Source organism: Salvelinus fontinalis, chromosome 6 (genome assembly GCF_029448725.1).
Source record: "Salvelinus fontinalis isolate EN_2023a chromosome 6, ASM2944872v1, whole genome shotgun sequence".
In the NCBI taxonomy this organism is placed as follows: Eukaryota; Metazoa; Chordata; class Actinopteri; order Salmoniformes; family Salmonidae; genus Salvelinus; species Salvelinus fontinalis.
In genome coordinates, this window is record NC_074670.1 from 8855875 (window position 1) to 8882326 (window position 26452).

Below are 26452 nucleotides of genomic sequence, written 5' to 3' on the forward strand. Positions count from 1 at the left end.
AAGCTTCCAGCAAGGCACTTAGCCATCCGCTATGACACATTTCTACATCTCTAGAAGCTTCCAGCGAGGCACTTAGCCATCCTCTATGACACATTTCTACATCTCTGGAAGCTTCCAGCGAGGCACTTAGCCATCCTCTATGACACATTTCTACATCTCTGGAAGCTTCCAGCGAGGCACTTAGCCATCCGCTATGACACATTTCTACATCTCTGGAAGCTTCCAGCGAGGCACTTAGCCATCCTCTATGACACATTTCTACATCTCTAGAAGCTTCCAGCGAGGCACTTAGCCATCCTCTATGACACATTAAACAAGTGTAAAGTAATGAAAGGTATTTTATCAATACACTGGTAAAGGATAGGCCTATGTCAGTGGAGGCTGCTGAGGGGAGGACTGGTCATAATAATGCCTGGAATGGAGATAATGGAAACCATTTGTTTGATGTTGATACCTTTTCACCCATTATTTTCCAGCCATTACCATATGCCTGTCCTCCCCAATGAAGGTGTCACCAACCTCCTGTGGTCTATGTATAATAGACTGGTAGCATAGTGTACCCTACTCTACCCTATTACGCACTTTTGGATGTAGCAAAAAATTTACACGTTCTTCATTCAGCAATTTTCCATGTTTTACAGCAATATTAATAACACTTATTGTGGAGTAGTTTGTCATAATGCACAAATATATTTTACACAGGCACTAAGCAGGCAGCCCTAGTCTGTCTGTCACCTCTCCAAGAAGTTGTTCAGAGAACTCGGCACATTGAGGGACTGAACGTATTTTAAATGGAGCAGAGAAATTGGAGATGAAAAAAGCTTAAATAGCTAACCATCCAATACAATTTTAAGGTAGGAGTTATGTTTCTACTTGTTTATAGCACTCAACGAGTGGCGTGGCCTTCAAGACAACGAGGAGTTTGATACACAAGTTAGCTGGTGTAACGTTAGCTACTTATGTGCTAGCAAGCGAACAAGCTAACGTTAATCCCTCAGGTTTAGGTTAGCAGCTAGTTGGCTATTAACTTGGTTGCTAGCTATTAGATACAAGAACACCCGAGTAAAGAATTTGTCATAATGGTTAATTTAGCTACTATGATAAGACTGGTATTTCTTGTCACCATCGTTTAAGGAAGATGTGTTGCTAACGTTAGATAGTTAAATCTGACCAGGAATGAGAAGGAGGCGGCTATAGCTAAGTTATAGCTAACTTAACTAAAATAAATAGTTTACTAATTGTAGCTACCTAGCAAATAACGTTACACTCTGAGCTAGTCAGCAAGCTCGACAACTAGCTGGCTAGTGAACGGTTAACAAACTACTGTCCGTTTGTTAGTTAGCTAGCTAGTGTTTGATTTTCTACCTAACGTTAACTTATCTGAAGCGAGTTAGCCATCTCTATCTAACGTTAGCGTTCTAGTAAATGTTTTGCCAACGTTAGTTGCTAGCAAAGTTAATTGCAACTGCAACATATTTATAACGTTAACCACACGTGTCAAATGTTTGTATACCTATCTCCATGACACCCCCCACCACCCCTTGCCTAGACGGTGTTGGCTGGCTAGACACCTGTATGATTCTGTTTGGACGATTGGGATAACGGTGCTAGTTATGCGTATTTCCCTGCCTTTTCCCTGCTTCTTGAAACGGCTAATTCAACAACAACTTGCTGCAGCCAGCTAGCGAAGGGTTAATTCATATTCCATCTACTGAACACTGTATACAAACCTGACACTTATGTTCTACACCCACAAGCCTTTTCTGAGATACTAGCCCAATGAAGAAGTACTTTGCTCCACCACCCACACAGGTCCTATACAGCAGGACCAGTGTTATACTGCACCCATTCTTCTCAATGATCGAGGCCCTTAGCCCACATTGTTGATTCAACAATGTGAAAAATGTATTGGTTTCATCTTAGTAGTCTTGAAGTTTCTGGTAGATCCATGTTCACTGTGTTCCATGATGGATGGCTTGTGATGGGGTACTATTAACCACGTTGAAGATTGACACCTGATGGATAAGAGGTTTCAGAGAGACAACCCCCCCACTCCCTGCTTTGGGCCTGTAGTGCATGGCACTTGGTAGTGCTGCTGTGGTGCAAATCTGCTCAGTAGAATTAGCAGGTGTGTATGGCCATGCGCGTTACATGGCAGGGCCTGCCGGAACACAGTGACCTCAGTCAGGCGAACACGTTCATAGACGGACAGACAGATGGACAGTGACTCATAGAAAAGGTCATTGGCCTACATTCACAGACAGTATGTTAGTTGACTGATGGGAAGACGGACACAGATTGTCAGATCCATTTTACACACTGAGCACTTTGTTCCACTTAGTCCAAACCTGATTCCTGTTCAATGTAAATGCTATATGAAGAATCAAAGGAGCTATGGGCTGTGTTTTGCAGACTTGCGGCCTGTCTAGGGCTGTTGAGGTGACCATATTACCGCCACTCCAGCAGTCATGATTCATGACCGCAGTAGAATTCCATGTGACCGCTTAGTCACGGTAATCTCCGTTTATGCACTCTGGACATGCTTTGATGGTACCCAACTTGCTAACGACCATCAGGTCGCTAACGGCCTGGTATTCAGGGCTCTATTGTCCAACCACTCTAATATGGATGAAAATGCAGTCAAAAATCACATCAAGAACTTCTGAAAACAGTATAGTGCTTTTAAAACTCACCTCAATGGTGATTGACCAATTTGAAGAAAGAAGTTTAACAACAGGTTGAAACTGAGTGTAAAACATGGTCATTGTGGATGTTGTTTCAAAGACTAACACAACGAAATGGACAGTGCTTTCTAAGGTGATGATTAATTCGAAACACCCATTCACATATTGCAGCTTCTACATACCTATAGGCTTCTTTTATATGAGCCCAAGCACAAAACAAATGGAATTAAAATAATGATCGTGCCGTTATAAAATACATAACCTACCGCATATTACGCATGGCAGAAAAACGTAAAACAAACTGATTTAAGATGTCTTTGGTACATAAATGGTCTAGCCTATACTCCAAAATTAAATGAATTCTAGTAATGTCCTTTCAGTGTGGGCTTTATTATTATGCATACTGGATGGACTGATTACCTTATGCTATGCTCCCAACATTTCTATCCATGAGTCTGGGAGAGAACCTATAGGCCTAGGCCATGCTGTTGGTCCCTTGATTGTGCAGGGCGGCTTACAGAGTTAACCTACAATTATAGTGAATTTGTATTTTATTTTGAATAGCCTAGTAATAGGGCATGTTTTATATTTTAATAATGAATAGGCTGACACATTACCTTTAGCTACAGAATATCTCACCATTGTCTGTTTCCATCCCCTCCTCGCTCTCCTTCATTCCTTTCTCCAGCCCGCAGGGAGAGGGTCTGTCTGGCAACAGTTAAATAAAATAGGTTTAGTTGTAAAAACGTTACTATCAATGTTCATGAACAGATTTCACGTGGTTTCCCAAATGTAAGCACTGGGTAGCTGCAGGAACAGGGTTAGAGAGGCCATGGCATACAGAGTTTGGGCAGAATATCACCTGTAGCACAGCGGGAGGCTGCATGCTCTTTAAACAGTAGTTGATGTGGGGAGTGAAATAACCGGAGTAGCCTACCTGGCATGATTGAAGCATTTAATGCCAGGTAAGCGGCCTCCAAGTTGCTTTTTTCTTTTTTTTCTCGACTTTCTCAAATCATCCATAGCCTATAGTCACATCGTGCAGCCCATATATGTTTTGATTTCTAAGACATTCTAAGGTTTGTACCATTCACAGCTCAAGTTGCTAAATAACTCTAAATCTAATGTATAGGACTTGTTTCAAATGTTCACTTTTATGCTCAACACAGCCACTTCATTTGCACACTCACTCCGCAATGGGGAAAAATATAATTTCTATTTTATTCAGTTTATTTCAATTATATTCTTCATACTATAAAATCATATCAAATAATGTCACGGGACATATAAGAATACATTTTCTGCTAAATGAACAAGCCTACAGCCTAAGGCATGGCGCATAGCCAGATAACATGTTCTTCTGAAATACATTTTCTTCAGACCTGCCTAAAATACATAATGGATTCATTGTGATTGTGTATATTAAATAGATTTATAAAAATAAAAAAAAGTTTTATGTAGATGTTTCAAACGCTTTTATGCGGCTTGTATGCGTGGAGGCAGTCTTTTGCATGACAATAACCTGCTGACAAAATGTCATGACCTCCACAAACCAAGGCCTGTCACACGTTGAGGGCCCAAAAAATGATGATGAATCCTCTTTCTGTTTCCTATTCTCTCTCACACGACCACCCCCACCCTTTCTCCCCCTCGTCATCATCCTCTCCTCCCCACCTCTCTCTCGCTCTCGCTCTCTCTGTGGCCCCAGTGGGAGTGCGGCCGTGATGGGTGACACGGAGCTGGGTCTGTCTGCTGTACAGCCAGAGGAACTAGAACCGCAGAGCCCCTCCACAGCCTCCTCCTCTCTGTCCATCTCCTCCTCTCCCTCCTTCTCTGTGCCCTCCTCCCCTTCCTCTGGATCCTACCACCATCAGCAGACCACCAGTCCCAGCCCCACTCACAGCGATGGTCCAGCCGCCTCCAGCCCACCCCTGGATGTCATCTCGGAGGGCGTGGGCGAGCTGACCCTGGTCATCGACCCCGAGGTGGCCAAGATGGCCTGCCAGGAGGTGCTGCAGAAGGTGAAGTTCCTCAAAGGCGAAAGTGAGGGGTCAGGTTCTGGGTCTGATGGTGGCAATAGCACAGACCAAACACTGTTCAACGGGACTGTACATACAGAGCCTATCAAGCCCCCAAAAATCCCCGGGGAGGAGGACTCTGAGGCACTGCCGCCAGGCTCGGTGAAAAGCGCGCGGCGGCGCCAGCGCCACAACCCCTCCAAGCAGTCGTGGCTGCTGCGGCTGTTTGAGTCCAAACTCTTCGACGTGTCAATGGCCATCTCCTATCTACACAACTCCAAGGAGCCGGGTGTGCAGGCCTACATCGGCAACCGTCTGTTCAGCTTCGGCCACGAGGAGGTGGACTTCTACCTGCCGCAGCTGCTCAACATGTACATCCACATGGACGAGGACGTGGGAGACGCCATCAAGCCCTACGTGGTGCGTATGTTACCTCCATGAACTACCTCCGTGGCTAGCTACTCATCAGAGTTAGAAATGTATCCTCTTTAAAGCTCCTTTCACATCAAATCATTTTTTTCCACCACAGGTGCACCGCTGCCGTCAGAGTATCTCCTTCTCGCTGCAGTGCGCCTGGCTGCTGGGCGCATACTCCTCCGACATGCACATCTCCACACAGCGACACTCGCGCGGCACCAAGCTACGCAAACTAATTTTCTCCGACGAACTCAAACCAGCTGCGGTCCGTGCCCGCCAGCCACTAAAGTTGGCCCCTTTCTGCCCACTTCCGACCGCTACGCCATCCCTGCACGGGCACGGCTTGGGCGGAGAGCACGGTCTGTCGCCTACTAAGCGCACGCATCAGCGCTCCAAGTCCGATGCCACGGTCAGCATCAGCCTGAGCAGCAACCTGAAGAGGACAGCGAGCAACCCCAAGGTGGAGAGCAATCAGGACGAGGTGTGTACTGGGACTATATACATGTTTTTGTTTTCCACTAAGTCAGTTTGTTTTTCTGTGTCTTGGCAGGTATCTCACAAAGTGGGATAGCTAACTTTGGAAGCAACTGCTTGGTGTCCAACGGGGGGGGGCATTATACAAGAACAGAAAGAGGTTCACAGTCCAGCACTCTTAATCTGTAGCTGTTATCCCCAGTTGTCTGAAAAATAGGCCCGAAGATGACATGCTATTGGGGTTTGGGGTCAATAGAATGCACATATTCCAGACAGAGCAGGGAATAATACTTCCTCTTCTGTCTCTGTATAGAAAGTGTCATGGTTACATATCCACAGAGACTCACGTGGTCCCATGTATCTCAGTTGGTAGAGCATGGCCAGAGTTATGGGCTCTGTTCCCATGTGGGACCATGTAGCTCAGTTGGTAGAGCATGGTCAGGGTTATGGGTTCTGTTCCCACGTGGGACCATGTAGCTCAGTTGGTAGAGCATGGCCAGGGTTATGGGTTCTGTTCCCACGTGGGACCATGTAGCTCAGTTGGTAGAGCATGGCCAGGGTTATGGGTTCTGTTCCCACGTGGGACCATGTATCTCAGTTGGTAGAGCATGGCCAGGGTTATGGGTTCCGTTCCCATGTGGGACCATGTAGCTCAGTTGGTAGAGCATGGTCAGGGTTATGGGTTCTGTTCCCACGTGGGACCATGTAGCTCAGTTGGTAGAGCATGGCCAGGGTTATGGGTTCTGTTCCCACGTGGGACCATGTAGCTCAGTTGGTAGAGCATGGCCAGGGTTATGGGTTCCGTTCCCATGTGGGACCATGTAGCTCAGTTGGTAGAGCATGGTCAGGGTTATGGGTTCTGTTCCCACGTGGGACCATGTAGCTCAGTTGGTAGAGCATGGCCAGGGTTATGGGTTCCGTTCCCATGTGGGACCATGTAGCTCAGTTGGTAGAGCATGGCCAGGGTTATGGGTTCTGTTCCCACGTGGGACCATGTTGCTCAGTTGGTAGAGCATGGTCAGGGTTATGGGTTCTGTTCCCACGTGGGACCATGTATCTCAGTTGGTAGAGCATGGTCAGGGTTATGGGTTCTGTTCCCATGTGGGACCATGTAGCTCAGTTGGTAGAGCATGGTCAGGGTTATGGGTTCTGTTCCCACGTGGGACCATGTATCTCAGTTGGTAGAGCATGGTCAGGGTTATGGGTTCTGTTCCCATGTGGGACCATGTAGCTCAGTTGGTAGAGCATGGCCAGGGTTATGGGTTCTGTTCCCACGTGGGACCATGTATCTCAGTTGGTAGAGCATGGTCAGGGTTATGGGTTCTGTTCCCATGTGGGACCATGTATCTCAGTTGGTAGAGCATGGCCAGGGTTATGGGTTCTGTTCCCACGTGGGACCATGTATCTCAGTTGGTAGAGCATGGCCAGGGTTATGGGTTCCGTTCCCATGTGGGACCATGTATCTCAGTTGGTAGAGCATGGTCAGGGTTATGGGTTCCGTTCCCACGTCGGACCAGTACGAATAAAGTATAAAAATGTATGCACTCACTACTGTAAGTTGCTCTGGATAAGAGCGTCTGCTAAATGGCTCAAATGTAAAAATGTTGAAGAGGAGACCTTTGGCCAATTAAGCTCTGTATGTGTGTGTCCGTGCGTGCATGTGTATACGTGACTACCACACCAAACTTAATCAGCAGTTCAGTTTCAAGCTCAGTGATTTCCCTCGGGTCACTTCCTCCTTTCTCTCTTAGCTCCCTCTTCGATTTACGGTGGCATCATGACACGCTGACAATGTTATACAAACATGGAGATAGTGTTACTGTAGGGTCCACAGTGCTTCTAGAAACACCATGCCCAGAGGTCTCTATTGAGGTCTTGTGATATCTTGGAGAAACTAGTTCGCTATGGCGCCTGACCATGTTGCAACATCATCAGTACTCGGCTATTAACCTGGTAGCTATTGGATACAAAAACACAAGAGTAAAGAATTTGTCATAATGGTTAATTTAGCTACAAGACCGGTAGTTCTTGTCGTCATCGTTGAAGGAAGATGTGTAGCTAATGTTTACATGCACACAATAGTACAATTATTGTAAATAATCAGATCAATATAGTAGTTTGATTTAAACATTTACATGCTTCGCAAGAAGAACGATTCCCCTAATAATCCAGTTTACATGGACACATCTAAAACCAGGCTGCCTGATGGGACTTTGATCAATGCAGAAAATCACCAGTCAAAATAAACGTTTGTGAACCATATTTGAGTCTGAGTTTGGACATATAAAGTTTGAATGTGAAAACAATTTCTAAGATGCATACTTTCAGTTTTTCTGAACTCACTTCACTGGCGCTAAAGGAGGAAGCTTGCGCTGCTCGTACTAGCATATGTGCAGATCAGTAACACTGCTACAACTCTGATTAAGGCCTTTACATGTCCTAGTCATTTGAAAGATTGCTCAGAAAACCAGCTGTTTTAATTGGTGTATGCTTACTTTGATTATGACTGTACGCCGATTTGAGATAAGCAGAGTAATGTGTTTACATGACTGCTGCCGTGCTTGGCCTACTGCCATAATCAGTTTACTATCTAATTATTAGTGTGCATGTAAAGGTACTCAGTGATTCAGTCATCACTACTACAGGGTGCTCAGGGACTGTCCCTGAAATGACAGAGCTGTCATTATGTAAAAGCTAGTGCCCTCTCCTGATATGGGCTATAATCTAGGATTAGGCAGTCTGGGTCTGTTATCAAACATTTGAACACTTTTTCGTTGTTTAGTTAGTTGTTGGATACACAATTGAACATTGGGGTACAAATCTCTTCATGAGTCACTGATTCACCAGTTCAGTTCCTTTAGTCATCAATGAGTCATTGACACAACTTCCTTATCATTGTTCTTATAGAGGTACCCAAAACACAACCTCCCCACTCTCTTATTGAGACCACTATAGAGACATACTGCCCTATTATGGCGTGGATAATACAGTGGCGCCAGGTCAGAATCAATTCCAGGCCAAGTCAGGAAGGGAATTTAAATATACTGTTATGTGATGGGCCAACTTCATGTCATCGTGCAGCACAAAATGCTGTGTCAGTCTCACGTGACCTTCTGCAAAGGCTGGTAAAACACATGGTGTGAACGAAGACTGCTATTGCACCATCACTGTTGTTAAGCTGGGTGGAAAGTTCAAGATGTCTAGTGATTGTGTGGAACCTTCAGAAAATATTCACACCCTTTGACTTGTTCCACATTTTGTTGTGTTACAAGAATTTGCCACAAAACTAATGCTTTGTATTCAGGACATGAGGTTCATTTCTTTGCAACATTTTTTGTAGTTTTACTTTAGTGCCTTATTGCAAACAGGTTGCATGTTTTGGAATATTTTTTAATTCTGTACATGCTTCTTTTCACTCTGTTATTTAGGTTAGTATTGTGGAGTAACTATGTTTTTGATCCGTCCTCAGTTCTCTCCTATCACAGCCATTAAACTCTGTTTTAAAGTCACCATTGGCCTCATGGTGAAATCCCTGAGCCGTTTCCTTCCTTTCCGGCAATTGAGTTAGGAAGGACGCCTGTATCTTTGTAGTGACTGGGTGTATTGATACACCATCCAACTTGTAATTAATAACTTCACTATGCTCAAAGGAATAGTCAATGTCTGCTTTTCAATTGTTTTGTACCTATCTACCAATGGGTGTCTTTGCGAGGCGTTGAAAAACCTCCCTGGTCTTTTGTGGTTGAATCTGTGTTTGAAATGCACTGTTCGACTGAGTGACCTTCCAGATAATTGTATGTGTGGGGTACAGAGATGAGGTAGTCATTCAGAAATCATGTTAAACACTATTATTGCACACAGAGCAACGTATTATGTGACTTGTTCAGCACATTTTTACTCCTGAATTGATTTAGGCTTGCCATAACATAGGGATTGAATATTCGACCTATTGACTCAAGTAATTTCAGCTCTTAATTTTTCATTAATTTGTACACATTTCTAAAAACACAATTCCACTTTGACATTATGAGGTATTGTGTGTAGGCTAGTGACCCAAAATAATTAAAAATTCAGGCTGAAATACAACAAAATGTGGAAAAAGTCAAGGGGTGTGAATACTTTCTGAAGGCCCTGTATCTAGTTTGGACTATTCCCACCATCATTCCTCCTCCCCCTGATTAATGTGTAGTGAGGCACTGTCTGTTGTGAGTAACCATTCATAAACACTGGATGTCACTAGACTTTCATAATGGAAGCTTTTCTCTGCTCATCTCTCTCAATGTTTTCCTTGTCCTTGCTTCCCCATGCTCTATAGACATAGTTCTCACGTCTCTATTCTGTTCCCCATGCTCTGTGACCTTTATCACGTGAGGGTGTTAGTAGTAGTTCACCCAGATAACCGGGATCATTGTAGAGCTGCAGATTTGTTGTCACTCCTCACGACAAGACCCTGGAATACACAGGCACACAATGCAGTCTCTTCCCATTCACTGGGGGCATACAGTCTGATACTACCTAATTATGATTCTCGTTGCTGGTAAAATAATAATAAAGTAATATTCTTATCTTTCCCTCCACCCCCCTTTCCTTTCCTTACTTTGTACTTTAACCTCTGACATTTCCCAGGATCTGAGCTCCAGCTCTGAAAGTCTTGATTGTTAGACTAAGACTGGTACAGTAAGTTAACGGCCTCCATCACCACAGACTTCTGTGGTGAATTCTGGGATGATGGCTGCCTGTCTCCATTGGCAGCCGGGTTGTAGACTACTCTCTGTATGTGAAGTGAGGAGTCGTAAGCATGTATCTCAATATGTAACTTTGGGCTCCAGAGCTAAATAGCCCTCAGGGTTCAGGTCAGGGGTCAGGTTGGTGTGTGAGCTAGCTGCTCTGAGAGACGCCGCCTGTGTAGTGGGGGAAACGCACACAGTCATTGTTTTTTGGGGTCATATTTCAGTTGTGTATCTATGGTTGTTACAGGTGCAGATTGTGATACATGCTTATAAACCTCCACTCTATTGGTTTAATTTTCTATTTTTCCTGTTTTAGAATAAAATATGTTTGTATGTGACGTTTTGGGGCTTGTGTAAACTTGGACTTCTTTAAACCACTGCTGCAATAATTTAGCCTCAAATTAATGATTTTCTAATGGTTTCAAGTTCTGGTCTTTCATGTTTCCACTAGTCTTATCTTCTGACATTTGTGTCAAGTTGGTTGCTAAAGTGTTTCAGCTTTTTAAAAGGCTATTTTGAGACTACAGGCGATTATACACATTTGCTCACTTGAATCAGCTGCAATAATGGGGCTTGACTTCTGAATCATTTCAAACTGACTTGACACAAATGGACCAGCGGCTCATGGCTGTACATCTAAGTTGCTGTTGTAATTTGATAAGGGTGTGGTGCTCTGATGTCCCTACTCTGGAGGTCAACACAAGAAGGTGTGTTGTTGTAGAGAGTATTTGGTTCCAACACAACACTGAACTATTCTTACAAAACACTATTCCTCCAAAGGTCATTATGTTCATCTTATTTACTCTTGCCATGTTTCCTCCTCCTCTGTAGCCGGCGCGTCTGGCACCCCAGAGAGAGTTCATCAAGTCCCTGATGGGCATTGGGAAGCGGCTGGCCACGCTGCCCACTAAGGAGCAGAAGACGTCCCGGCTCATCTCGGAGCTGTCGCTGCTCAACCACAAGCTTCCCGCCCGCGTCTGGCTGCCCACCGCCGCCTTCCACCACCACGTGGTGCGCGTCCCTCACACACAGGCTGTGGTGCTCAACTCCAAAGACAAGGTGGGGGGGAGATCACACACACACAGTGTAGAATGAGACGACGCACCAACACAAACATGTAAACAATCACCTCTACCTCGTCAGGCGCCGTACCTCATCTATGTGGAGGTTCTGGAGTGTGAGGACTTTGAGACGTCCAACGTTCCGGTGCGGATCTCCGAGACGAGGATCCGCAGCACGCGCTCAGTGGAGAACCTTCCGGACTGCGGCATCACGGCGGATCAGCGAGCCGGGGGCTTCTCAACGGTTCACAACTACGATGAGGATAACGAAGCCTGGTCTGTGGACGACATCGGGGATCTGCAGGTGGAGGTAGGGGTCAGGAGCCCACCTACCCTTATCAGGTAGTGAAGGAGTGTGGGCTGTGGACTCACCCTCTCCCCTGCTCTTTCCCTCTCCTCTGTTATCCCAGCTCCCAGAGTTCCACACCAACAGCTGTGACAACATCTCCCAGTTCTCAGTGGACAGCATCACCAGCCTGGACAGCAAGGAGCCCATCTTCATCGCTGCTGGAGACATCAGGTACAGAGGAATAGCTGGGAGAGCGCTAGCTTTGGGTGGTGTAATGTAGTCTTTCAAACTGTGATGTATATGATGCTTCTTCATTGGGTGGTATAATGTAGTCTTTCAAACTGTGATGTATATAAAGCTTCTTCACTGGGTGGTATAATGTAATCTTTCAAACTGTGATGTATATGATGCTTCTTCATTGGGTGGTATAATGTAGTCTTTCAAACTGTGATGTATATAAAGCTTCTTCACTGGGTGGTATAATGTAATCTTTCAAACTGTGATGTATATGATGCTTCTTCATTGGGTGGTATAATGTAATCTTTCAAACTGTGATGTATATGATGCTTCTTCATTGGGTGGTATAATGTAGTCTTTCAAACTGTGATGTATATGATGCTTCTTCATTGGGTGGTATAATGTAGTCTTTCAAACTGTGATGTATATGATGCTTCTTCATTGGGTGGTATAATGTAGTCTTTCAAACTGTGATGTATATGAAGCTTCTTCAGTAGTGATGGTGAATGTGTGCGTTTCCCCCACTACACAGGCGGCGTCTCTCAGAGCAGCTAGCTCACACACCAACCACATTCAAGCGGGACCCAGAGGACCCTTCAGCAGTGGCCCTCAAGGAGCCGTGGCAGGAGAAGGTTCAGTGCGTACTCAATCCCCACAGTGGACCGTGGAGGCGTGGCATGCCTTGATGGTAACCTCAAGACTAGAGTAAAGGTTTGAGCTTTGCTAATTGTATGTGCCTGTACTTGTTGTGTTGTTCTGAACAGGCGGATAAGGGAGGGCTCCCCATATGGACACATCCCTACCTGGAGGTTGTTGTCAGTCATCGTCAAGTGTGGCGACGACCTTCGGCAAGAGCTCCTGGCCTCTCAAGTGCTGCAGCAGCTCCAGGTCATTCTGAATGGACTCTCTCTAGCTCCACATACACAGCAAAGATGAACCTCTCTTTCCACATATCCACACCCAGCATTTACACGACAGTATAATCTCCTGTATATACTTTATCTGGACTAATTATGTAGCGCTCTCTCCCCTCCCCCAGATCATCTGGGAACAGGAGCGTGTGCCTATCCGGATCAAACCCTATAAGATCCTGGTGATCTCCTCTGACAGCGGCATGATTGAACCCATAGTCAACGCAGTGTCCATGCACCAGGTGAGTGGGCTCAGAAAGGCTCCAACAAAATCACATGCAAAAACAAACATTACTATTAGTAGTATTTAGCATTACTACCTTTCCCCCCCAGCCAGCTAGATCAATACCTTTTCTCCCAGATATTAGGCTTCTAGCGGCACACGGCAGGTAGCCTAGTGGCTAGGGCGTTAGAGCATTGGGCCAGTAACTGAAAGGTCACTAGTTCTAATCCCCAAGCCAAAAAATCTCTTGATGTGCCCATGAGCAAGGCACTTAACCCTAATTGCTACTGGGTCACCGTTGATAATGCCCTGACCATGACCCCACTATCCGAGAGTGTCTCAGGGGGAGTTGGGATATGTAAAATAAAATATTTCCAATTCACACATGTATATAATACACACTTGTACATGTGTGAAACAGGGCAAATATAAGCACCCACCAAATGATTATTAAATACGTCCTGCAAACTTCAAAGAGTTGGTCTGATGGGATCCGCCCCGTGCTATGTCATGACTGGACCACCTATTAAGATGTGCCTTTTGTTAAGTATAAAAGGTGTTACATGATCTGAAAGGGAGACTGGAGTGGGACTTTAAATGTTAAAGTTCTCTGATATCCCTCCGCCAGGTGAAGAAACAGAGCCAGATGCCTCTGCTGGACTACTTCCTGCAGGAACACGGTACCCACACCACCGAGGCCTTCCTCACGGCCCAGCGCAACTTTGTCCAGAGCTGTGCAGGCTACTGTCTCATCTGCTACCTGCTGCAGGTCAAAGACAGGTCAGACACACACACTACTTCTTCTCATTCACTCCTCTATCCTCTTTCTCTCTCTCATCACTTACATTCTGTTCTCATCTCTCCTCCCTGTCATCTCTCTCTCATCACCTACATTCTGTTCTCATCTCTCCTCCCTGTCATCTCTCTCTCTCATCACTTACATTTTGTTCTCATCTCTCCTCCCTGTCGTCTCTCTCCAGACACAATGGCAACATCCTGTTGGACGCTGAGGGCCACATCATCCACATAGACTTTGGCTTCATTCTGTCCAGTTCGCCCCGCAACCTTGGCTTCGAGACCTCTGCTTTCAAGCTCACCAACGAGTTTGTAGACGTGAGTTAATTGACAGGAACTCTAATGCGACGTTCTTATTTAGATTTGCACTCTGTTGAACCAGGAGTAAAGCAGACGTTCTTATTTAGATTTGCACTCTGTTGAACCAGGAGTAAAGCAGAGGTTTGAAACACTTTGCCATCTTCAACAAAGCTAATTGACTAATACAACACTGTTTCTTGTTACTGTCTCTCTCTAGGTGATGGGAGGTCTGGATGGAGACATGTGTAATGACTAGAAGATACTCTGTCTCTCTCTCTAGGTGATGGAGACATGTGTAATGACTAGAAGATACTCTGTCTCTCTCTCTAGGTGATGGAGACATGTGTAATGACTAGAAGATACTCTGTCTCTCTCTCTAGGTGATGGAGACATGTGTAATGACTAGAAGATACTCTGTTTCTCTCTCTAGGTGATGGAGACGTGTTTAATGACTAGAAGATACTCTGTTTCTCTCTCTAGGTGATGGAGACATGTGTAATGACTAGAAGATACTCTGTTTCTCTCTCTAGATGATGGAGACATGTTTAATGACTAGAAGATACTCTGTTTCTCTCTCTAGGTGATGGAGACATGTGTAATGACTAGAAGATACTCTGTCTCTCTCTCTAGGTGATGGAGACATGTGTAATGACTAGAAGATACTCTGTCTCTCTCTCTAGGTGATGGGAGGTCTGGATGGAGACATGTTTAATTACTATAAGATGCTCATGCTGCAGGGCCTGATAGCAGCACGTAAACACATGGACAAAGTCATCCAGATAGTGGAGATCATGCAGCAAGGTAATTACTCTTCATTATTACCTTGTCCTAACCCACAACATGTCTCTCTTGTCCTAGTCTGTATAGTAGTCATGTTTGCTTTAGTTAGTCCTGTAAAGTAGCTTTAACTTTAAGGAAAGTGCTTTATCGAGAAGTGCACTTGGTCGTTATAAGTACCAAACTGTACTACACTCTACTTCATCAGTGTCCCTCTCTTCTCCCTACCAGGCTCCCAGCTGCCCTGCTTCCACGGCTCCAGCACCATCCGGACCCTGAAGGAGCGTTTCCACATGAGCCTGACGGAGGAACAGCTGCAGGTCCTGGTGGAGCAGATGGTGGACGGATCCATGCGCTCCATCACCACCAAGCTCTATGACGGTTTCCAGTACCTCACCAACGGCATCATGTGAACGTGCGTGTGTACAGGACGCGTGTATGGAAAGGATACATGAGTGTATGTTTCTAAATGTGCAGTGGACATACATGGACTGGAGAGGCCGCACCACGGGCAGAGACCACTCCCCCTACTAGTCCCCATACCTCTACAGACAGAATACATTCATAGTTTATAGTTGTGTTTCTAACACCACCTCAACCTTTCCATTGATGTCTTTCCTCACAGGATTTAGACAGATTGGAGAGGTTTCAGCTGTGGTTTTCCTCTTTTCCTGCATCTTTATTCATCTCTTTGTCTGTTTTACCCCCTTATATCTTTCAATGTGCTTTGTTTTCTCCAATAGGAATGTGTTCTGTTTCTCCCTCTCTTTGCAGTATGTAATGGTACAGTTTCCCTGTGCCTCAGATATACATGACACTCACCAGCCCTTTAAATCAATCTGTCTCACCCCAGTGTGTGATGGTGTTCAGTCTCCATATTTACCATCTCATTCCAAACTCTCTATTATAGTGGCTTTCTCTACACTTTCTCAGTCATGGATTGAACACTTAGTGAAATGCTTAGGAAGCAGCTCTGTTTCCATAGTCTTTGGACTGCCATACTCATGACTGTTCTTGGTTGTTGAGGAGTGACATTGTTTGCTAGATGCACATAGTTCCCTCAAAATATGATCCGACAATAGTGGGTTGGAATGAGGTAGCTCCACGCTACCGATGTATCTTCTATCAACCTAATTTCTTCTGTAAGCTTTTGTGCATCACTTTGTATGAAGGGACATGACTCAACTGTGAAGACTTGTATTTCTGCCTGGTATAATTTTGGAGGAAGAAGAAGAGCCTACTGCTGTCTGTATTGAGCCACAAGAAACTGGTACTTGTGGGAATGGTCTGAATAGACAAAAGGAGAGCAAAGCAGTTTTACAAGAACACCAGTGTGACTGAAGTACCTCAGAAGAACCCAGTATTTCACAAAAGCAGCAAAGGCTTTGAACATTGAGGAAAATAGTAAATTCACAAATGGTTGGCTTAAAGTGTTACTTCAACATTTCTAATTCAGAATACTTTTGGATCGAGGTTGATAAAGATAGGGTCTATGCACTGTATGGCTGATTTCTTGTGTTTTAGGGCAGGATAGAGATACAAAACCTGTTCTCTGTTTCATCATAACCGTTTTATGTCCATCCACCACTCAACATTCATCTCAATAGAAGATGGATTTTCACCCCTGTTCCAGACGTCAATGTGTAAGGGCAAACCAATTACAAGCTAGAATCCTAATTAACTTTATTTCTCCCAATAGTTTTTCTACTACCTTAGTGTTTTGTCAAACCTTTTTATTTCTTTATGAACTGTTATTTAATGGACCAGCTGTTATGATCACGTGACCTCCCTTAACTTGTACATTTTTCTTTGTAATAAATTAAATTTGTCTGTCAGGCTGTTGAAAATGACATTTACACTTGTCTGGATATTTCAATACGTTACTATCTACTACAACTACTACTTTACACCATTGTCCTTGGGTGATTGGCTTTAAAAAACACCATAATGCCATCTGCAGAGGTATTCCCTTACCTGTCCACACTTGCCGCTATTAAGCAAATGTTTAAATTACTTACAAACTGACCACACCTCCTTAGAAGAAGTCCGGCTAGGCTATTCAATCAACGTTGAAGCACCGGGTGAAAGTTTTTACATTGATAGAAAACAGCATATAATACCGACAATTAAATGAATCCTCTTTAGATTCATAAGTATGATACTACGTTTGAGTTTCACCTGAGCTCGTGACACTCCTTGCTTAGCTCCTCAAGCTTTCCGTGTAAGGTGGATTTCTCAATTTTCTCAATCAGGAAGTAATATCAAGTTAAAATGGTAAGTAACCTATACTTTTTCTCAATCACCAACTACACACCGAAATTAATTTAAACATCATTAATCGAATGTTTAGCCCACTCGTCAAGTTCTTCCGACTCGAGAATATTTCCTTGAGCCAACAAGTCCGGTTGCCTAGTGTTTGTGATACAGAAACCTGGTGGATGACGAGGATTGTAGACAAATATCCTTGGATGCCTGACCGGAGCTTGAAAAGGCGCTGTCTGTTCTTTGATTCATAAATCACTAACTTTAAACAACTGGCACTGTTGGATCCACACGATGCAAATATTAGTAAGTCTGCGCATTTTATTTTATTTTTTGCACAGACTTCCTTGTCGTGAACAGGTAGACAGTGTCTACATTTGATAAAATCAGTAGGCTATTGCCTGAAATGTCCCAGTACTCCTTGAACTTTTTTCCAATAACTGAAAAGTATGGACAGGTTTTCACCGTAGTGCTGCTTCCACCTGCCAAGTCATGATCAGTGGTGCTAGGTTATAGGAAAGGTGACAAGGAAAGCGGGCTATAGTATCTAATAACATTGGAATAGGCACAAAGTTTAGGCCTACCCACAGATGGAAACGCACGACTAGCCTGGGCATACACTTTTCCCAGGGGTCATTGCATGCACACCTAAATCACAGCCTAGGCATACCTGTAGTCTACTACACATAGCCACAGAGAGTAGGGGTGCTGCAGCACCCACTGAAAAATCTGAATAAAAAAGGGTTTCTTTATTTTTTATTCTCTCTCACAAAAGTGGACAGGTTTTCACCTTAGTGCTGCTTCTACCCGTCAAGTCATGATCAGTGGGCCTTTAATAATCCTGTATTAGTGGACCAATTAGAGGATGGAAAACATTGTTTTCTCTGCTGCCACCCTGTCTACCTCCACAAACAATACCCCCAACTCACAATTACTTCCCGTGGCTATGCTACTATAGTAAATGTTTTGCCTCTAAATGTTACTGCACTCAGCTAGCAAAATTGTTTCCCTGTCAAAGTGCAGGTGAAGCTGATTCAAATGAATCAACCAGGAACAACGTGTCTGGGCAGTGTTATCCCCATTGAACAGGCCCTAGGAGGGAAATGGAATGTAGACAAATCAGGATAGGAAGATTTGTGCTCCACGGGGGACAGACCCCTCTGTGATGTCATGCATACAAAATTATACCTATAACTTTGGGACTCAACATCGGGACTCTGTATTGGTTGGACACATTCAGGAGGACAACGTGACAGAATATTCTTCCTCTCCCGATGTCATTTTTATCAGTACTGATCAAGTTTGAGAAAAGGAGAACAAACCACTGCTGGTATTCACCCTGTGACCTGTTTGGTTCCTTGTTAAAAATTCCACAGACACATGACTGTTCTACGAGAACTGGACTGTCTGTTGCAATACCCAAACCATCTGTCTGTCATGGTGATTCATGACTGATAAATCACAAGGTATTTCTCTCGTGGCATTGCCTCTTCTTGCCCATCTGACCATCACAGAGTGAATGAAGAAACAACACAGCCTACACACTATATTGCTGCTTAGCCTTTCTGTTTCTTTTATATGCAGAGTTTCTCATTCAGCACTTTGTATAATGTGATGTGTGTTTGACAATTACTTACACCACTGAATTGACAAGTATATTTCAATCATAAACGTTTGTCTCTTGGTAGGCCGTCATTGTAATTAAGAATTTGTTATGAAGTGACTTGCCTAGTTAAATAAAGTTTAAATAAAATGATACTGTTCTGATTCATCCTGGCATGCACACAGCTATATTATGACAGTTATTACCTCACTAACTTGTGGTCAATATGGCAATATTCGAGGTGATTTTGGTTAGAGTGCGTACATTCACGTCAACGGTTGAGACATTTCTTTAGCTGTTTGAGGATGAACATAGTTCTCATCCTCTTTTGAAATAGAGGCTGCTGTAATTGTGTAATACATGTGTTATGGGCTTTTGTGGTGGGAACATCTTGATGGTTGTGGAGACTGTTTCTTTACTTTATGGTCATAACACTTACATTCAGCTTATTTGTGGCAGAAACAGTCAAACACGCACAGTCTAAAAAGTCTATTGATTGCTACTTTTATGTAATTTATTGTGTACAAAGTTGGTGACCACTGGTGTACACTGTGCGGCCATTACTATTTGCACCACACAAACCGTTGTACATTTACAGAATTCCACAATGCGATCTTGAAGAGCTCACAGCCTCTTGTGTAAAGTAGTTGGTATGTCAGATTCCGGCATATTCAGTTTTCCCTGCTACCAGCCCATCACTGATCTTTCCAACTCCCAATCCTCAGTCAGTTAATGAGGACATGTGAGTGTTCCTTAATGGGCTAGGAGAGGAGTTGAAACAGAAAGAGAGCCAATTTGAATTTGCACAGACTGGTTGCAATAAGTTTCTATCTCCCTCTCTTTCTTTCTCTGTCTCAGGGGAGTAAGGAACGCTACCACTGGCAGACCCAGAATGTTAAGATCAGCGGGGTGGACGACATGGTCCTGCTCTCCAAGATCAACGAGGATGCCATCACTGACAACCTCAAGAAGAGATACATGGACGACTACATCTTTGTATCCTTCAGCTTCAACTTAATAGTAGAACCAGGACACACACTGTTATATGTGGCAAATACACTGAGCTTTTGTAGATGTACACACACGCCCTATGGACCTACACACCTGTGTGATCACTTCAACCACATTAGCCTGTAATGAGATTAGCCTTAATAACATACTTTAAAAAGTGTAGAACAACATGGAAGGATAATATGTTTGTGTCTCAACCACCATATTTACAGTACACCACATGTAGCGTTAGGGACTAACAGTGTGATCACAGCTACAACTACACACGTCAATGTTGTTGTGTTCCCTGGCGGTGGTGTATTCTAGATGGATATTCAAGTTTTTCTTAACGTGTCTTCCTCAGACCTACATAGGGTCGGTGCTGATCTCTGTCAACCCCTTTAAACAGCTGCCCTACTTCACGGACAGAGAGGTGGAGCTCTACCAGGGAGCTGTGAGTAATATACACACAACTAATATACACCACTACTCTGCTGGCTGGCTGGCTGCACCTACCTACCAGTTTCAGGATTTGTTTGCATCCCTCGATCTAGACGGAGAAACTGTAGTGTATAAAATGCTGCTTATCAATAGGTGATGCAAAGTATGCCCTCCTATATTCCCACTATCATGAAAATGATCTGTTCAATGCCATTAAGTTGTCCATTGTTTACCTCACCTCATAATCACAGAGTTAATGAATAACCCCAAGGCTTCCTGTTTCTGTTACCTCCTTCATTTCTTTAGTTTCACTCGGGTCTGAGGGACCAGTAGACACTCGATTAACCACTTCTGTTACAAATATGTGAGAATGTATTCTACTGCAGAAGTTTTTGTGAATGCCTTTTTTTTTGTATCACTATTTATCTAAAGTCCTGTAAGTAAGAAGCTTCATCTATTGTGAATGCTGTTTACCGAGCTGGAATTAGTAATTTAGCAGGTGCTCTTATCCAGAGTGACTTACAGGAACAAATAGTGTTAAGTGCCTTGCTCAAGGGCACATTGACAGATTGTTCAGCTAGTCGGCATGGGGATTCCAACCAGCGACCTTTTGATTATTGGCCCAATGCTCTTAACCGCTAGGCTACCTGCTGTGGACACTGGAATAATGCTTTCTCCTCCTTCTCCAGGCCCAGTATGAGAACCCCCCTCACATTTACGCCCTGGCTGACAACATGTACCGCAACATGATGATCGACTGTGAGAACCAGTGTGTCATCATCAGGTCTGACCAATCATCTCACTCCTAGAGATCAAACTTTATACTTCTTGTAACCTGAACTGTCACATAAACCATGCATTCTGTCAATGGGATACCATCACAATGAGTTAGGGTGTTGCCCTGTTTCCCAAAGCTTTCCGTTGTCTTTGCAGTGGGGAGAGTGGAGCAGGAAAGACCGTAGCAGCTAAATACATAATGGGTTACATCTCCAAGGTGTCGGGCGGAGGTCCCAAGGTCCAGGTATAGGGGATACATTTGACTAATTCTCCCTTCCATTCTCTAATTTCTTCTTCTCAGACACATATTAGTGGGTTCATCTGTTCTCCTTTGTTCTTCTTCTTGACAGCACGTAAAAGACATCATCCTCCAATCCAACCCTCTCCTGGAGGCCTTTGGGAATGCCAAGACTGTGCGCAACAATAACTCTAGTCGCTTTGTGAGTAGAACCAGGAATCTGGGAATACCGATAGAATGGATAAGGAATTAGGGGTGCATTTCATTCCAAAATGTTTTGGCCTTCTGCCATTCACTCCCATTGACAGAGCTGATGGGACCAGATAGGTGAAAGCAATAGGGAGGATTCTAGGTGGAGCTTTGTTGTTGCATTCCTGGTTTAGGCCTTATCTGGACAAGGAACCTTAATCACTGTGTCTGTTTTTACCACAGGGGAAGTACTTTGAGATCCAGTTCAGCCGTGGAGGAGAGCCAGACGGAGGGAAGATCTCCAACTTCCTGTTGGAGAAGTCCAGGGTGGTGTCACAGAACCAGGGAGAGAGGAACTTCCACATCTACTACCAGGTGGGACAGAATAACAATAACTAATTATGGAGAGAATTCCATCACTTAATTAACCTTTGACCTAACGACCTCTGACCCTTAGCTCCTGGGGGGCGCCACTAAAGAGATGAGGGAGAACCTTGGTGTCACCACACCTGATTACTACCTCTACCTGAACCAGTCTGGCACCTACACCGTGGAGGATGTCAACGATAAGAAGGAATTCTCTGACACCATGGTGAGCTCTCTCTCTCTCTCTCTTTTCACATGTATAGAGAGGCAGTTTGTCTTCATTGTGTGTCTGTGTTTTAGGAGGCCATGTCAGTGGTGGGCCTGTCTGTAGATGATCAGGATATGGTGATGCAGATCGTAGCAGGCATCCTGCATCTGGGTAATATCGCCTTCAGAGAGGAGGGAAACTACGCTGTGGTGGAGAGTGAGGACTGTGAGTTACACACACATACACACACACAATCCCAAACCAACCCCTATCCTATACCCTCTTTGCACTTGTGATCTCTCTCGCTGTCCTATATCACTTCCCCATCTCCATGTTCCGGCAGTCCTGGCGTTCCCGACCTACCTGTTGGGAATCTCCCAGGAGGGTCTGAAAAACAAGCTGACCAGCCGGATCATGGACAGCAAGTGGGGAGGCAAGACGGAGAGCATCGCTGTCACCCTGAACACAGAGCAGGCCTCCTTCACACGGGACGCCCTCTCCAAAGCCCTCTACTCACGCCTGTTTGACTTTCTTGTGGATGTAAGTCTCCATTTAATTTCAGAAGGAACCTGTCAGTGAGGTTCCTTTTATCCTCATCAATTTGCTCACCTATATTTTGACTAATTAAATAGCAGAGGGAACATTTAACAGCAAAGCATGGCCAAACATGTTCACAATTACTACAAAGAGTCATCCCTCTTATCGGAACATGTATTGGACTTGCTGTCTGAATTCTAGTCCAGTTGTTTGTCTTTTGACTGCTGGTATGGGAGCCACACAAGACAGAACACGTCTAGAGATGGGAGCAGTAGGGAGGCAGCACAGCTCACACATGTTCTGTCTTGTTGTCTCACAGGTTTACTGCAGTACTGTTGCTACGACCATGACACTTTATTTTATTATATCATGTATCATGAAAATGTAGACTAGCAATTCAACTTGTTCATAGATTTATTTTTTCTCTCCACTCCCCCAGTCTGTCAACAAAGCCATACAGAAAGACCATGAGGAATTCAACATCGGGGTGCTGGACATCTATGGCTTTGAAATCTTCCAGGTGGGTATTTCTGTGCTGCCTCATACAGGAGTTGTCCCACTGCTACTGTTGGACTAGCCTTCATTTCTTTTGTCACTACATACATCATATTTCCACCTATAGGCTGTTAGACCACATATCATTTTGTTTAAGATTGCACACATATGTCCTGCACACCTAATTGCCACCTCCAGTTACGTTGAATTGTTACTGCTTTTTATTCATACAAAATGGTTAATGCTTCGTATGCTCTCTGTTGTGGAAATGACCACCAGGGACACCTGAAGTCAATCTTAAATGAGTTATTCTTTATTATCATCAAGCTGGAGAGGTTCCAACAAACAAATGCACCAAGTATTAGTTCTGCCGTGGCAGTCCCGTTAGTTCTCTTATATACTGCTTACACAGACAAGTTATATTTGCATGATTTAGCTTATTCATTATTTATAATTCATTCATCATTAACTTTTGGTTCATGCTTGTGACCGACCAATACCTCACAAGGCTTCTTCTCTCCAAGCTGAAACCTTGAAACTGAGATTTTCTTTCCTTTCTCAAAACAAGGTTCTGGGCATACTGCCAAATTGCTTATACTGATAGTGAGGATTCCTCCCAGGCATGATCAATCAGTAACTTGCATCAACCCAGTCGAATTGGTTATTAGAAAAGCACATGCATAACATTTTCCTTCACATCTCTATTTAACACTAATAGAAAAACGGCTTTGAGCAGTTCTGCATCAACTTTGTGAATGAGAAACTGCAGCAGATTTTCATTGAGCTCACGTTAAAAGCTGAGCAGGTAAGTGATAACTCTACATTACTTGTTTCACTCTTTCGTCTTATGATACGTCTACATTACTTTGGCCTGTTTTCCCAGATACTGACGTTGTTTCTTGTAGGAGGAGTATGTGCAGGAAGGGATCAAGTGGACGCCAATCGAGTACTTTAACAACAAAATCGTGTGTGACCTCATTGAGTCAAAACTGGTGAGTGATCATATTCGGCCATTGCTGTAGTGCTGAAGTTGGGTGGCCATTTTGTCTGTAATTCAGGTGAACTAGTTACAGTACCAGTAGATGTTGTGTGTGTGTGTGGTACAGTTCTTGATATGCCCTGTTCTTATTACCCAGAACCCCCCAGGCATCATGAGTATCTTGGACGATGTGTGTGCCACCATGCATGCTAAGGGGGAGGGCGCAGACCAGACCCTGATCCAGAAGCTACAAGCGGGAATCAGCTCCCATGAGCACTTCAACAGCTGGAATAAAGGCTTCATAGTGCACCACTACGCTGGCAAGGCACGGACACCATACAGTACAACACTATGGGCCTTTTAGAATGCATCCTCTTTACAACCTGAACCAACATTCCAAAGATTACAGCTCTTAGATTTCATTTGGTACATTGCCCCCTGGTGGGGGTTTGGAATAGATGGAGCCCACATATCCTAAATATCAGAATGTGTTAGAGGGATAATGCTGAAATGAAAGACTGATAGCTTGTCCTCTCTCTATCTGTCTCTCTCAGGTGTCCTATGACGTGAGTGGCTTCTGTGAGAGGAACAGAGATGTGCTCTTCAACGACATCATTGAGCTGATGCAGAGCAGTGAATTGTAAGTGTAGTGAGACGTGTTATAATAGGCATACTATATGATAATTCCATAGTCTGCCACTGACCAGCCGCTCTCTCTCTGTCTGTCTGTGTTTGGGCAGTGCCTTCATAAAAACCCTTTTCCCAGAAAACCTAGAGGCAGAGAAAAAGGGCCGTCCTACCACCGCCAGTAGCAAGATCAAGGTAAGGATCTGACACGGTTGTGTGCTACTATAATCTCTGTAGACCCAGAACAAAGTCTCACGTAATTGGTCAGCTGCTTGATTAAGTTCTGGGTCCATACGTGTGAAGAGAAGAGATGCTAGAACGAGGTGCGGAACTGGAACGTGGAGCGGAACCCTCTCTACGGGCCGAATGTCCCCTTCCGAAATTCGAAAGATGCTAACACCTGCGAAATCGTGATTTATCCAAATAAGCAGTGAGGAAAGACCCACACACTGTAACCACTGCTGCTCATTAGGCCACCAATCCCATTCCTTCCCCACAGATACTACCATACCAGTTATGTTGATGTAGATCTGTCCACTAAATAGTATTGTTGCTATGGAAACAGACATGCCAGTCCAATCTCAGATGAGTGACTCCCCCACCCCCCCTGTCTTCCATAACATCCAGGCCACGGGTCACTGAATGTGTTACTGTACAGGGATGTATTTTCTTCCATCAGTCTGTTTACTACTCTGAGCGCCTGGTCTGTGCTACCAAGCTGTGATTGAACCTCCATGTCCTTCAGAAACAAGCCAACAACCTGGTCCAGACCCTGATGAAGTGCACCCCCCACTACATCCGCTGTATCAAGCCCAACGAGACCAAGAAGCCTCGGGACTGGGAGGACACTCGGGCCAAACACCAGGTGGAGTACCTGGGCCTGCGGGAGAACATCCGTGTGCGCCGCGCTGGGTACGCATTCCGCCGAGCCTTCGCCAAGTTCCTGCACAGGTGAGCCCTAAGGTTATAGGGGTCAGGGGTCCAAGAGATGGATTTCCATGCTGGCTTCACAGATTTCAAACGTCAGTACAAATTTATTTGTTCGTGTTGTTTTAATCAGCGTTTGGCTTGATCGGAATAAATTCCACCCAATATTTTGTTTCCATTTATTTAAAAAATGTATGCAGGACTTGAGGACATTCTGCCAGTCCAGTAAAATGGCTTTGTGTGGTCCTACAGATACGCCATCCTGACCAGGGAGACATGGCCCCGGTGGACAGGGGAGGAGAGGAAGGGGGTTCTCCACCTCCTCCACTCTGTCAACATGGACCAGGACCAGTACCAGCTGGGAAAGACTAAGATCTTCATCAAGGCCCCCGAATCAGTACGTCTTTCTCTCGTTACCTAGACAACCTCCATACTGACACATAACAGTCTGGTTCTTGTGACAATAAAGATGATAATTTATAGAAGTATTGTGAAATATCTTTCTGTAGTTGTTCTTGCTGGAGGAGATGAGGGAAAGGAAATATAACGGATATGCTCGGGCCATCCAGAAGGCCTGGCGCAAACACATCGCCGTCCGCAAGTACGTCAAGATGAGAGAGGAAGGTAAGTCATTGGTTTTTCTCTGTGGGAATGAGCTTTTTGCCATGTACTGTCAGTACTGCATAATAGTGCACTATATCTACTGTATATGTTAAGCCCTGTATCATGTACTGTATCACACTGTGTCCTGTCAGTTCAGTACTGTATCACACTGTGTCCTGTCAGTTCAGTACTGTATCACACTGTGTCCTGTCAGTTCAGTACTGTATCACACTGTGTCCTGTCAGTTCAGTACTGTATCACACTGTGTCCTGTCAGTTCAGTACTGTATCACAC

The 26452-nt window shown here is 44.4% G+C and overlaps 2 protein-coding genes across 5 annotated transcripts in view; both read left to right on the forward strand.

Annotated features, from left to right (window-relative positions):
• Positions 1–708: 708 nt before the first annotated feature.
• On the forward strand, positions 709–16766 carry LOC129856944 (phosphatidylinositol 4-kinase beta-like). 3 transcript variants are annotated; one of them, XM_055924734.1, is made up of 13 exons: positions 710–854; positions 4393–5122; positions 5232–5600; positions 11155–11382; positions 11467–11694; positions 11795–11904; positions 12443–12547; positions 12675–12798; positions 12950–13063; positions 13673–13824; positions 14025–14157; positions 14820–14940; positions 15148–16766. In XM_055924734.1, the coding sequence occupies exons 2-13, from the start codon at positions 4409–4411 to the stop codon at positions 15327–15329; spliced, it is 2580 nt and encodes an 859-aa protein (XP_055780709.1). In that variant the 5' UTR covers positions 710–854; positions 4393–4408; the 3' UTR covers positions 15330–16766. The 3 variants fall into 3 exon arrangements, with proteins under 3 accessions (XP_055780711.1, XP_055780709.1, XP_055780710.1); XM_055924735.1 differs by having other exon boundaries at positions 14877–14940; XM_055924736.1 differs by lacking the exons at positions 14820–14940; positions 15148–16766 and adding an exon at positions 14357–14549 and having other exon boundaries at positions 709–854.
• A 166-nt stretch (positions 16767–16932) lies between these two features.
• Positions 16933–26452, forward strand: part of myo1eb (myosin IEb) — a 35360-nt gene continuing 25840 nt past the window's right edge. Inside the window, exons 1-19 of one of the 2 annotated variants that reach the window (XM_055924733.1) lie at positions 16933–17190; positions 19640–19777; positions 20136–20225; positions 20902–20996; positions 21146–21233; positions 21340–21429; positions 21660–21791; positions 21874–22008; positions 22083–22215; positions 22334–22530; positions 22967–23047; positions 23741–23827; positions 23928–24014; positions 24159–24326; positions 24556–24641; positions 24742–24823; positions 25374–25579; positions 25808–25952; positions 26065–26179. In XM_055924733.1, the coding sequence (XP_055780708.1) occupies positions 17188–17190; positions 19640–19777; positions 20136–20225; positions 20902–20996; positions 21146–21233; positions 21340–21429; positions 21660–21791; positions 21874–22008; positions 22083–22215; positions 22334–22530; positions 22967–23047; positions 23741–23827; positions 23928–24014; positions 24159–24326; positions 24556–24641; positions 24742–24823; positions 25374–25579; positions 25808–25952; positions 26065–26179 (2158 nt within the window). In that variant the 5' untranslated portion in view covers positions 16933–17187. Of the gene's footprint in view, positions 17191–17286; positions 17485–19639; positions 19778–20135; positions 20226–20901; positions 20997–21145; positions 21234–21339; positions 21430–21659; positions 21792–21873; positions 22009–22082; positions 22216–22333; positions 22531–22966; positions 23048–23740; positions 23828–23927; positions 24015–24158; positions 24327–24555; positions 24642–24741; positions 24824–25373; positions 25580–25807; positions 25953–26064; positions 26180–26452 lie in introns of those variants that run through there. The other variant, XM_055924732.1, reaches the window with a different exon arrangement.

Coding starts and splice junctions, on each gene's coding strand:
- LOC129856944 (XM_055924734.1), top strand. CDS start 4,409: ATGGGTGACACGGAGCTGGGTCTGTCTGCTGTACAGCCAGAGGAACTA. Junction 5,601..11,154: donor TGGAGAGCAATCAGGACGAG/GTGTGTACTGGG, acceptor CCTCCTCTGTAG/CCGGCGCGTCTGGCACCCCA. Junction 14,941..15,147: donor AGTGGAGATCATGCAGCAAG/GTAATTACTCTT, acceptor TCTCCCTACCAG/GCTCCCAGCTGCCCTGCTTC.